The sequence below is a fragment of the Pantherophis guttatus genome, chromosome 3 (genome assembly GCF_059756535.1).
Source record: "Pantherophis guttatus breed Tessera chromosome 3, ASM5975653v1, whole genome shotgun sequence".
Lineage (NCBI taxonomy): Eukaryota > Metazoa > Chordata > Lepidosauria > Squamata > Colubridae > Pantherophis > Pantherophis guttatus.
The window spans coordinates 6,349,237-6,361,281 of NC_142065.1; the positions used below are offsets into that span (position 1 = coordinate 6,349,237).

Consider the following 12,045-nt stretch of genomic DNA (forward strand, 5'->3'; position numbering starts at 1 on the left):
CACGCGTGCCACAGGTGACACACGGAGCCATGTCTCCTGGCACGCCAGCTCAGCTCCAGCGCTAGGAATCTCTGGGGACAGCAAAAAAGTCACTTCCTGTCCAACTGGATGTTGGGAAATGGGCCATTTTGGGCCTCCGGAGGGCCTCCAAAGGGGTGGGGAAGGCTGTTTTCGCCCTCCCCAGATGCATAGAGAGGATCTGGAGCCAGGTGAGAAAGAAAAATGGGCCTACTGGGCCATCATATGCCAGGAGCGGGAGGGAGGGGGGTCATGCTCACATCCGCGGAGTGGGACACATAGAATTATGGGTGTGGGCACATGCATGCATGAATCTCCCCTGCCCCCCCCTTCCTGGCACGCGATGGCAAAAAGGTTAGCCATCACTGTTTTAGGGTGTTGGCTATTCCTGTCAGTTTAGTATCATCTGCAAATTAAGTTCCCCTTCTATTCCCTCATCTAAGTCGTTTATGAAGATATTGAAGAGTACTGGGCCAAAGACGGAACCTTCAAGGCCCTCTAAGTCAGTCTTGATAGTCCTGGTCATAAATGGAACAATTCCAATCATTGTGTCTGTGTAACAGTTACACAGCTACCACCGAGAGCCTCCCACCGGCCAGTACGCTCCCATAGAGAGGGGCTCCTCCGGGTGCCGTCAGCCAAACAATGTCGGCTGGCGGCCCCCAGGGGGAGAGCCTTCCCTGTGGGGGCACCTACGATCTGGAACGAGCTCCCCCCGGAGATACGGAGGATCCCGGATCTTCACACCTTCCGTCGCGCGCTTAAAACGTTTTTATTTCATCAAACTGGCCTGGCCTAAATCATCTCCTCTTTTAAATTTAAATTTTAAACGAAAATTTTTAATCTGTTTAATTATGCGGTATTTTAAAATTCAGCCTAAATTATTTAATTTGTTTTAATTTATTTTAGATTTTGTATTTCCTGTGTTTTATCTTCTGGCTGTTCACCGCCCTGAGTCCTTCGGGAGAAGGGCGATATAGAAATTTAATAAAATAAATAAAAATAAATAAATAACAGTTAAACAAAAATGAAATTTCTCCATTTGACCATGTTAACTAAGAAGAAATTTCCTGACTGCGAGAACAATTAATCAATGGAACAACTGGCCTCCAGAAGCTGTAAATGCTCCAACACTGGAAGTTTTTAAGAAGAGGTTGGATAACCATTTGTCTGAAGTGGTGTAGGGTTTCCTGCCTAGGCAGGGGGTTGGACTAGAAGACCTCCAAGGTCCCTTCCAACTCTGTTATTCTACTCTATTCCTATTTCTAATGACCGCTTAATAAGTATAGCAAAATAAGTCATGAAATGGGGCAAAATTTCCTTGACTGCCTCGCTTAGCAACGGAACTTTTAAGTTCACTGGTGGTTGTTAAATCGAGGACTCCCTGTAGCAGATTCTCCAGCCTGGCAAAGCTTGAAAACACCTGGTATAGAGTCTTTTTTCCCACCTCTCCAGTCCAAAAAGGAGGTTGAACACAAAACTGGCATCTGTTTTTTTTTAAAAATTAAGTCATTTCTTTAAAAAGAGAAAACGAAGAAGCACAAAAAAGGAAAAGAAAAAAATAATTGCTGTAAGGATATAATACTGTATCAGGGAATGAACAAAGAAACGGTAAAAATTAGTGCTCAGCGATGAATGAATAACCATAAAAAAAACCCAGAATTGATGAAATCATTTGTTAACAGCAAGGAAAGGATTTTAAATAGCTTTCAGAATCTCTGAGCAAAATCTCCACTCTTTTATTTAAAGACCCCATTACAAAAGTAGAAGAAAAAAGGACACGGTGGGATCCTGGAAGCCAATTTGTCGAATTTAGAGTCAGCTTGACTTAGTTGTTTCTGGGTCAGTGGGTGGACTTCACCTCCCTTTTCTTTCTCTTCCTTTCTTCTTTCTCCTTCTCCTTTCTCCTTTTTTCTTTCTCCCTCACCCTTTCTTTTTCTTTCTCCTTGCTTCTTTTCTCTCCTTTCTCCCTCCTTTTTTTTCTTCTCCTGCTTTTTTCTTCTCCTCTTTCCTTTCTTTCTCCCTCACCCTTTCTTCTTTCTCTCCTTTCTCCCTCCCTTCTTTCTTTCCTTTCTTCTTTCTCCCCACCCTTCCTTTTTTTCTCATTTCTTCTTCTTTCTCTCCTTTCTCCCTCCCTTCTTTCTCCTTCTTTCTTCTCCTTTCTTTCTCCCTCACCCTTTCTTCTTCTTTCTCTTTCTCCCTCCCTCCCTTCTTTCTTTCTTTCTTTTCTTCTTTCTCCCCCACCCTTCCTTTTTCTTTCTCATTTCTTCTTTCTCTCCTTTCTCCCTCCCTTCTTTCTTTTTTCTTTCTTTCCTTTCTTCTTTCTCCCTCGCCCTTTCTTTTTCTTTTTCCTTTCTTCTTTCTCTCTTTTCTCTTTTCTCCCTCCCTTCTTTCTCCTTTCTTTCTTCTCCTTTCTTTCCGTTCTTCTTTCTCTCACCCTTTCTTTTTCTTTCTCATTTCTTCTTCCTTTCTCCCTCCCTTCTTTCCCTTTTTTCTTCTTTCTGCTTCTTTCTTCTCCTTTCTTTCTTTTTTCTTCCTCACCTTTTTTTTCTTTCTCGTTTCTTCTTTCTCTCCCTTCCGTTCTTTTTTCTTCTCCTTTCTGCTTCTTTCTCTTTCTTCTCCTTTCTTCTTTCTCCCTCACCCTTTCTTCTTTCTCCTTCTTCCCTTTTCTTCTGTCTCCTCCTTTTTCCTTCTCTTTCTCCTCCTCGTTTCTTCTTTCTCCTTCTCACCTTTTCTCCTCCTCCCTGCTCCACCTCATCCCGCAGCCTCCCTCCCAGTAGCAGCGCTGGCTGGACGGGTTGGAAAGGATTGCCAATGCAACCTTTTCCTCTTTATCCATCTTTGGCCTTAGACCCCTACATTTACCCTAAGGGGGAAAAAAAGGACATAGGTGGATAACCCAAGAGAGGGGTGGGGGGAGGAGGGGAAAAAAAATCCCAAATGCAGAAATCTGGCAGCAATTGGCACCAAGTTGGGCTCCTTCCCTTCCTTGCAAAAAAACCCCCAAAAACCTCCCCACTCCACCGCGCGGGCTGGGTTCTAATGGCCCCGCCCCTCCCTTTCTGGACCTTCCCCCCTTCGTCTCTTCTGCTCTTTCGGCCGCTCTAGCCTCTACTTTCGGTCCCTCTCGGTGCTCTGGCTTTTTCGGCTGCGCTCGTCGGCGGATCCGGGCGATTACTCGTCCTTCCCCAGCTGCTCAGCATCTAAGATAGGATAGGATAGAAATAAGGAATAAGGAACAAGAATAGAATAAGGCTAAGCCTAAAACGGAATAGAATAGAATAGAATAGAATAGAATAGAATAGAATAGAATAGAATAGAATAGAATAGAATAGAATAACAGAGTTGGAAGGGACCTTGGAGGTCTTCTAGTCCACCCCCCTGCCTAGGCAGGAAACCCTAAACCACTTCAGACAAATGGTTATCCAACATCTTCTTAAAAACTTCCAGAGTTGGAGCATTCACAACTTCTGGAGGCAAGTAGTTCCACTGATGCTTTGTTCTCACTGTCAGGAAATTTCTCCTTAGTTCTAGGTTGCTTCTCTCCTTGATTAATTTCCATCCATTGCTTCTTGTCCTGCCTTCAGTTGCTTTGGAGAATAGCTTGACTCCCTCTTCTTTGTGGCAGCCCCTGAGATATTGGAAGACTGCTATCATGTCTCCCCTAGTCCTTATTTTCATTAAACTAGACGTACCCAGTTCCTGCAACCGTTCTTCGTACTTTTTAGCCTCCAGTCCCCTAATCCTCTTTGTTGCTCTTCTCTGCATTCTTTCTAGAGTCTCAACATCTTTTTTACATCATGACGACCAAAACTGGATGCAGGATTCCAAGTGTGGCCTTACCAAGGCCTTATAAAGTGGTATTAACACTTCACGTGATCTTGATTCTATCCCTCTGTTTATGCAGCCCAGAACTGTGTTGGCTTTTTAGCAGCTGCTGCACACGGCTGGCTCAGATTTAAATGGTTGTCCACTAGGACTCCAAGATCCCTCTGAAAGTTACTACTATTGAGCAAGGTACCACATATCCTGTACCTGTGCATTTTGCTTTTCTTGCCTAAATGTAGAACCTTCCTTTTTTCACCATTGAATTTCATTTTGTTAGATAGCACCCAATGTTCAAGTCTCAAGATCCTTCTGTATCTTAAGCCTATTTTCTGGAGTGTTGGCTATTCCTGCCAGCTTGGAAATTTGATGCGTTCCCCATCTATCCCCTCGTCCAATTTTGTGAGTGCCCTCACAATCTCATCTCAGCACACCTGTAAAGCAAAACCCCAACCCATATTTTTTCCCCCTTTTCCCTGCCACTGGCGTTTAAATCACGGATGAGAATCAAGATGTCAGTGGCGCCCGAACAGAAAAGAGCAATTAATTTGTCAATTTATCAGCGGCAAAGAAGCATTTGCATTCTGTGTGGGTCTTACGGCCCTCCTCCTTCCCCTGCAGCATAATTATCAAATTAAAATTAAAGGGCTTTCGAGGGAATCTTAAATTGCTTCTCTTCCTGGTCATCGGGGGTTTTCTTTAGCTTCTTTTTGGAGAAATGGGTACCAAATGAAAAAGGGTTTTTACATCTTGAAGCTGTGCACCAGATGGGCGAAAATGTAGATTTTAATGCAACTAAGGATGACTTAAGATAGTCTCTCTGCTGGGTGATGGCAACGCTGTGGATATGTGCCAGAAAAAACAGTTTGCCAGCTAATATTTTGCAAATAATGAGTTTCATGCAGGGAAAGCCTTAAGATGTGCCTTATTTTAGAACGAATCTCTGCTTTGGTTCTAGCTTCTTATCCTGCATTGTTGGGTAGGAAGAAATATCCTTCTGGGTTCTGCTCCAAGTGGAGAAAAAGACACTGGAAACATGGAGACTGCTTGGAAAGATGGTTTAATGGTGGACAGGATGACATGGTTTGAGTTCCTAATAGAAAAGGGGACGAGACGCAGTGAGTCCCCAAGTTTTATGCCCTCTCTGGCTTTGAACTTCCTGGAGCCCAGAAAGAGTATCCTGATTGGTTGTCAGACTCCCAGGGGGTGGGGGTCTTAGCTAGCCTTGCTGGTTGATGTAATCTTCCCAGGTGCCATGTGGTGAGTTTCTGTCCTAGATGGGCCCCATTGTGTTGCAGATGATGGTCCATTGACAAAGATTGAGTTTCTGCCTCTGGCCCATTGACAAAGGTGTGTGTGTAGGGCGGGGGGAGAGGCAGGAAGCTGCTTTGTCTTTAAAACACGTTTCTCCATTTCTCATCCAGGGAAATATAATATTCTGCCTTTTTAATATTTCCCAAAACATTTCATTCTTCTAGGAAAGGGGTGGGTGCTAACTTCCTACAGTTGTGCTGCTGCTTTTTAAGTGAAAAGGTTTTAGACCAAGTTTATTGATTTTCTGTTACCAGTTTCAAAACAATCTGGTAAATATTAACATGTAAATATTAACAAGGACAATAAGAAATCATTAAACCCTGCACTGTTGTTTACATATACAGTATGTCACAGAAGTGAGTACACCCCTTCACATTTTGTAAGTATATCTTTTCATGTGACAACACTGAAGAAATGACACTTGGCTACAATGTAAAGTAGTGAGAATACAGCTTGTAAAACAGGGTACAGCCCAGTGGTGGGTTCCTCCCGGTTCGGCTGAGCCGGTAGCGGTGACGATATGACGTCACTGAACCGGTTATCCCCCCACCCTCCCCCCCCACGTTATTCTTACCTTTTATTTGGCCCCACCCCCAATCTATTGCTGCCTCCCGAGTCCCAGCTGATCGGCTAGAAGGAAAAAAAACTGTTTAAACTCTTGCCGCGGGGCTTCAAAGGGCCGCCCTACAGCTGATTAGTGTTAAAAGGCAGTGTGGTGGTAGACCGGTGCCTCCAAAAACAAATGAGTAGACCAGTGCCTGCAAAAATAAATGGGTAGACCAGTACAGCTCTGCAAGCAGTTAAAAGCCTGGTAGACCAGTACCTCTGCTAAATCCTAAATAATTGTCACATGACCATCAAGCCACGCCCACAAAATACACCACGCCCACAGAACCAGTAGTAAAAAAAATTAGAACCCACCCCTGGTATACGCGCTACTTTACATTGCAGCCAAGTCTCATTTCTTCAGTGTTGTCACATGAAAAGATATAGTTAAATATTTACAAACTGTGAGGGGGCGTACTCACTTCTGTGACATGCTGTAGCAAAACAGTGACAGAACAGCCTAAGAAAATAAGAAACTGGGGGGGGGGGGAATAAGAACAAAAACGATTTGCTATTATCGTGATCCTTCTGCGGGTTTCCCTTTTTAAAATCATTTCTGGCTTTGGAGCTGTTTCTAAGAATAAATCAATTGTTTTGAAATAATTAGGGGCAAACAGCCTGAGCTTGTAATCTTAACGTTTGGATGACAAGTAGTCCTCGATTTATAACCATTCAATTAGTGGACCGTTCCAAGTTACAACGGCCTTGCAAAAATGACCTATGACTAGTCCTCGCACTTATGACTGTTGCAGCATCCCCAAAATTCAGGTGCTTGGCCACTGGAATGTATTTAGATGGTTTCAGCAGCCTCTGGGTCATCATGCCATCCTTATTGATCTTCCCAGCTGCCTTCTGACAAAGTCAATCGTGGAAGATGGATTCGCTTAATGACTGCATGATTCATTTAACAACCACGGTGATTCGCTTAACAACTGTGCAAAGTAGGTCATAAAATGGGGTGTCACTCACAACTGCCTTGTTTTGCAATGAAAATTCTGGTCCCAGTAGTGTTGGAAGGCAAGAATTTCTTATAGGAAGGCTACAGGAACTGGGAATGTTCTACTTTAATGAAAAGAAGGACTCGGGGTGACGTGACAGCTGTCTTCCAATATTTGAGGGGCTGCCACAAAGAAGAGGGAGTCAGGCTATTCTCCAAAGCACCTGAAGGCAGGACGAGAAGCAACGAATGGAAACTAATCAAGGAGTGAAGCAACCTAGAATTAAGGAGAAATTTCTTGACAGAACAATCAATCAGTGGAACAACTTGCCACCAGAAGTTGTGGGTGCGCCATCACGAGGTTTTCAAGAAGAGATTGGACAATCATGTGTCTGAAATGGTATAGGCCAGTGATGGCCAACCTTTTTGCCATCATGTGCCAAAAGCGGGGGTAGTGTGTGGGGGGGTCGTGCACGTGCCCACACCCATAATTCCATGTGCCCCAACCCCCTGCATGTATGCGACCCCCGCTTTTGGCATGTGATGGCATGGTGGGCCGAGTAGGCCCGTTTTTCGCCCTCCCCAGGCTCCTAGAAAGGCTCTGAAGCCTGGGGAGAGCGAAAAACGGGCCTTCCGGTCCCACCAGAAGTCGGTAAATGGGCCATTTTTGGCCGCCAGAGGGCCTCTGGGAGGTTGGGGAAGGCTGTTTTCATCCTCCCCAGGCTCCTAGAAAGCCTCTAGAGGCCTTCCCCACCCCCGCAGAGGCCTTCCGAAGGCCGGAAACAGCGTGCTTCCCGACTTCCGGTGGACCTAGAAAGCCCGAAAATCAGCTGGCTGGCACGCACATACATGCTGGAGCTGAGCTCACGTGCCCACTGATATGGCTCCATGTGCCACCTGTGGCACACGTGCCATAGATTTGCCATCACGGGTATAGGCTATAGCAGGAGTCACCAACTTTTCGGATCTCAGGGACCACTAAATTCATAATTTTAAATCCCACGGACCACTAATATGATCTGCCTAATGACCGGCTGGGTGGGCGTGGCTAGGTGGTCATGTGACTGGGTGGGTGTGATCAACTTGATGTCACTCACGTCGAGGGGCACCTCGCTGGCCTCTACTCGCCCCTCCCAGCCACTTCTCGCCTGCCCACCTAGGCTCCTTCGGGCCCCAACAGGAAGCAGTTGTTGGAGCTAAGCAGCCACCACGAGAAAGAGTTGGCAAAACAGCTGGCTCAGTTCAAATTGGATCTGACCGAGAAGGAGGCTCAGCAGAAGCACCTCACTGAGGACTAGGAGCATAGGCTTTCCAAGCAGAGGAAAGACCTGCGGGAGTGCAAGGCCACGTACTGGCACCTGGAGGCTCAACGGATTGAGATGGTCAGCCAGTTTCCAGGCCATGATGCAGTCCCACTGGAACAATGCCCACCGGCTCTTCTCCATCAGTGGCGCTTCCCTCCAGCCTTTGCCCAAAGCCCCCCACCAGGAGGCTGAAGCAGACCCCAAGTCAGAATTTCTGCCCCCCTCCGACCCACACAAAAAGACCCTGAAGGGAGAGACTCTCTGCAGCAACACAAACATTCACTGCACATATCCAGCCCAGGGGCTGTAGTTTGAGGACCCATGATTTAGTGCAATATAAAAAATGCAAATAATTTTTCTGCGGACCACCCAGATCTTCTTGTGGACCACCGGTGGTCCACAGACCACCAGTTGGTGACCGCTGGGCTATAGGGTTTCCTGCTTGAGCAAGGGGTTGGACTAGAAGACCTCCAAGGTCTCTTCCAGCTCTGTTATATTGTTTTTTGTTGTAAGCCGCCCAGAGTCCCCAGGGAGTTGGGCGGCATAGAAATGCGACAAATAAATATATATCCATAAAACAAGGAACCACTTTTTGTTCCTGAAACATCACTTCTAGAACTGCTAAACTAGCAGATTTTTTTGGGGGGGGGAGACGGGACAGTAAGAGGATATTCAGGAGAATCCTGGGACATGCCAGGAATGGAATAGCACAGTTGGAAAGGAACAGAAGGCAACTGTACTGGAGTTCTCTTTGGGACGGTCAGTTTTGGGGGGAATTTTGAGCCTTTGAAGAAAACGTCGTCCTTCCAACTTATTGGGGACTGGCGTGATTTCTACAGTATTTCCGATCCAATTCAGAGGATCTCCAAGACAGGAAAAAATATTTGATTTCAGGGAAGCCCTCTAGATGGCAGCCAAGCTGTTTCTTTGGGATCCAATATTTTGGAAAAAGACATAAACGATGCAGGGAAATCAGAAGAAGGGACCAGCACTCTTAACCTGGCTTTTCAAACAGATGGATCGGAGGGAGAGTGCTGGTAGTTCTCAATTTATGACCAGAATTGAGCCCAAGATTTCTGTTGTTAAGCAAGGCAGTTGTTAAGCAAATTCACTTATATGAAATGGTAGGTTCCTGCTGCTTGAGCAGGAGGCTGGATTAAAAGACTCTTCTCTTCTCTTCTCTTCTCTTCTCTTCTCTTCTCTTCTCTTCTCTTCTCTTCTCTTCTCTTCTCTTCTCTTCTCTTCTCTCTCCCCTCCCCTCCCCTCCCCTCCCTATATAATAATAACCTGTTTATAGTTGATTTCTGCCTACCAGCCAGGGTCACTTTGTTGAGTGGGCAGCCATATAAATGCTATGAATGAATGAATGAATGAATCAATGAATGAATGAATGAATGAATGAATGAATGAATGAATGAATGAATGAATGAATAGGAAGAGAGCTTCCTTTTCGTCTAGTATTTTTTTGACTTTATCTGCTTTGCATTGTAGATGACTAGGATTTGATTTTCAAATGTTTTCCGGCTGCAGAACCAATTAAAAAATAAATCCCAAGAGACAAAACTTTAATGATAGAAAATTTAAATCTTCCTTTTCAGCTTTGGTTTCCTACAGAACTCCATTAACTTCTCATGCGAACCCAGTTTAAAACACCCTGATGTAGATCCTGCATGTTGAAGATATATTACAAATACAGATAGTCCTCGACTTACGACCATAAGTGAGCCCAATATGTCTGTTGCTAAGCAAGACAGTTGTTCAGTGAATTTTCCCCTGTTTTACAACCTTTCTGGCCACAGTTGTCAAGGGAATCAGTGCAGTTGTTAAGTTAGTAACACGGTTGTTAAGCGAATCTGTCTTCCCCATTGATGTTGCTCGTCAGAAAGTCGCAAAAGGGGATCACATGATCTGGGGGACACCGCAACCGTCATAAATATGAGTCAGTTGCCAAGAGTTCACATTTTGACGACATGACCTTTGAGGATGTTGCGTTGGCTGTGAAGTGTGAAAAAACAGTCATCCGTCACTTTTCTCTTGTAAACTTTGAACTGTCACTAAATGAGCTGTTGTAAGTCGAGGACTACCTGTCTAAATGTAAGAAAGGCAGGATTGGAAGAGAAGAGTTAAATGCAGGGGTGGGCTGCTGGGAGTTCGCAAGGGTTCGGGAGAACCTCTAGCTAAGATTCTGCACAGTTTGGAGAATCTCCAAATCCCACTCCTGGCTGGCCCCACCCACCCCTCCTCGCCCCTCCCAGGAGTCCCCACACGGCCCATTTTGGATACAGGTAAGTGTAGGGCGCATACGGAGGCTCAGGGTGGGTGAAAAACAGGCCTACTGGAAGTTCGGGAAAGCCGGAAATGGGTCCATTTCTGGCCTCCAGAGGGCCTCCAGAGCCTGGGGAGGCCGTTTTATTTTATTTTATTTATTTATTTTATTAAATTTCTATACCGCCCTTCTCCCGAAGGACTCAGGGCAGTGAACAGCCACAAGATAAAACACATAAATACAAAAATTTAAAATAAATTAAAAACGAATTAAATAATTTGGCTGAATTTAAAATACCCCATAATTTAAAAACAAATTAAAATTTCCATTTAAAAGGGGAGATGATTTAGGCCAGGCCAGCTTGATGAAATAAAAAAGTCTTGAGCGCGCGACAGAAGATGCGCAGATCCGGGATCCTCCGTATCTCTGGGGGGAGCTCATTCCAGATCGTAGGTGCCCCCACAGAGAAGGCTCTCCCCCTGGGGGCCGCCAGTCGACATTGTTTGGCCGACGGCACCCGGAGAAGCCCCTCTCTATGGAAGCGTACTGGCCGGTGGGAGGCTATTGGTGGTAGCAGGCGGTCCCGTAGATAACCAGGTCCTAAGCCATGGAGCGCTTTAAAGGTGATAACCAGAACCTTGAAGCGCACTCGGAAGACCACCGGGAGCCAGTGCAGCTCGCGCAGGAGAGGTGTTACATGGGAACTCCACGTCGATCCCATAACCACCCGCGCAGCTGCACTCTGCGCCAGTTGGAGCCTCCGAGTGCACCTCAAGGGGAGCCCTTGAGGTTTTCACCCTCCCGGAGGCTCAAGGCAAGCTTCCAGAGCCTAGGGAGGGCAAAAAGCCCCCCTCCCGCCATGGTGCAGGAGGCTGACTAGGCCACACCCACCATGGCCATGCCTACCCAGCAACCGGGCAGAGAACCCCTTGCTAAAATTTTTGAAGCCCACCCCTGGTTAAATGCTAATCATTTACTATTTACTAATCCTGCTCGGCAGACGCTGCTCCTTGGAAAACTGAAAGAAAAGGAACGTTGAGGAGCTCATTAGAAAAGTCAACATGGAAAATCTGGGTTAATGCAGAAGAATAAAAAAGAGGACAAAGATAACGTCAACCAGCAAAGCTCCCTGGGCTGACCGCCAATCACAAAAGAGTGAGACCGGCTGGTAATTTAATTTAATGGGCCCAGGAACAGATGGAGAGAGAGGCAGGCAGGCAGGCGTGCTGGAGATTGCAGGTAGAGAGGACAACAATAACAGGCATGAAGGAGACTTCAAGGAAGACAAAGTGTGGACTAATTAAAGGAAGTGATAATGTAGGCTGGAAAAGGTACAAAAAGCAAAAGAAAGGCTCTCTTTGAATGATGGATCAGAGGCAGCTCCTATGACAAGCAAGAAGAACTGATCAATCTGTGCTATATGCCATGTTTCACAACCTTGGCTCTTTTTGTGAGGACTTCAACCCCCAGAATTCCCCACCATCAATTGATGGGAGGAATTCTGGGAGGAAATCCACTACATGCTGATGGGGGAATTCTGGGAGTTGAAGTCCACTACATGCTGATGGGGAATTCTGGGAGTTGAAGTCACTACATGCTGATGGGGGAATTCTGGAAGTTGAAGTCCACTACATGCTGATGGGGGAATTCTGGGAGTTGAAATCCACTACATGCTGATGGGGGAATTCTGGGAGTTGAAGTCACTACATGCTGATGGGGGAATTCTGGGAGTTGAAATCCACTACATGCTGATGGGGGAATTCTGGGAGTTGAAG

General features: G+C 45.8%; 1 protein-coding gene across 1 annotated transcript in view; it reads right to left on the minus strand.

The window, feature by feature from the left end:
• Window positions 1-3,113: 3,113 nt before the first annotated feature.
• The window catches only part of SAMD10 (sterile alpha motif domain containing 10), a 70,917-nt gene continuing 61,985 nt past the window's right edge, over window positions 3,114-12,045 (minus strand). The window contains exon 5 of the mRNA XM_087891003.1: window positions 3,114-3,221. Coding sequence (XP_087747129.1) covers window positions 3,193-3,221 — 29 coding nt within the window. The 3' untranslated portion in view covers window positions 3,114-3,192. The remainder of the gene's footprint in view (window positions 3,222-12,045) is intronic.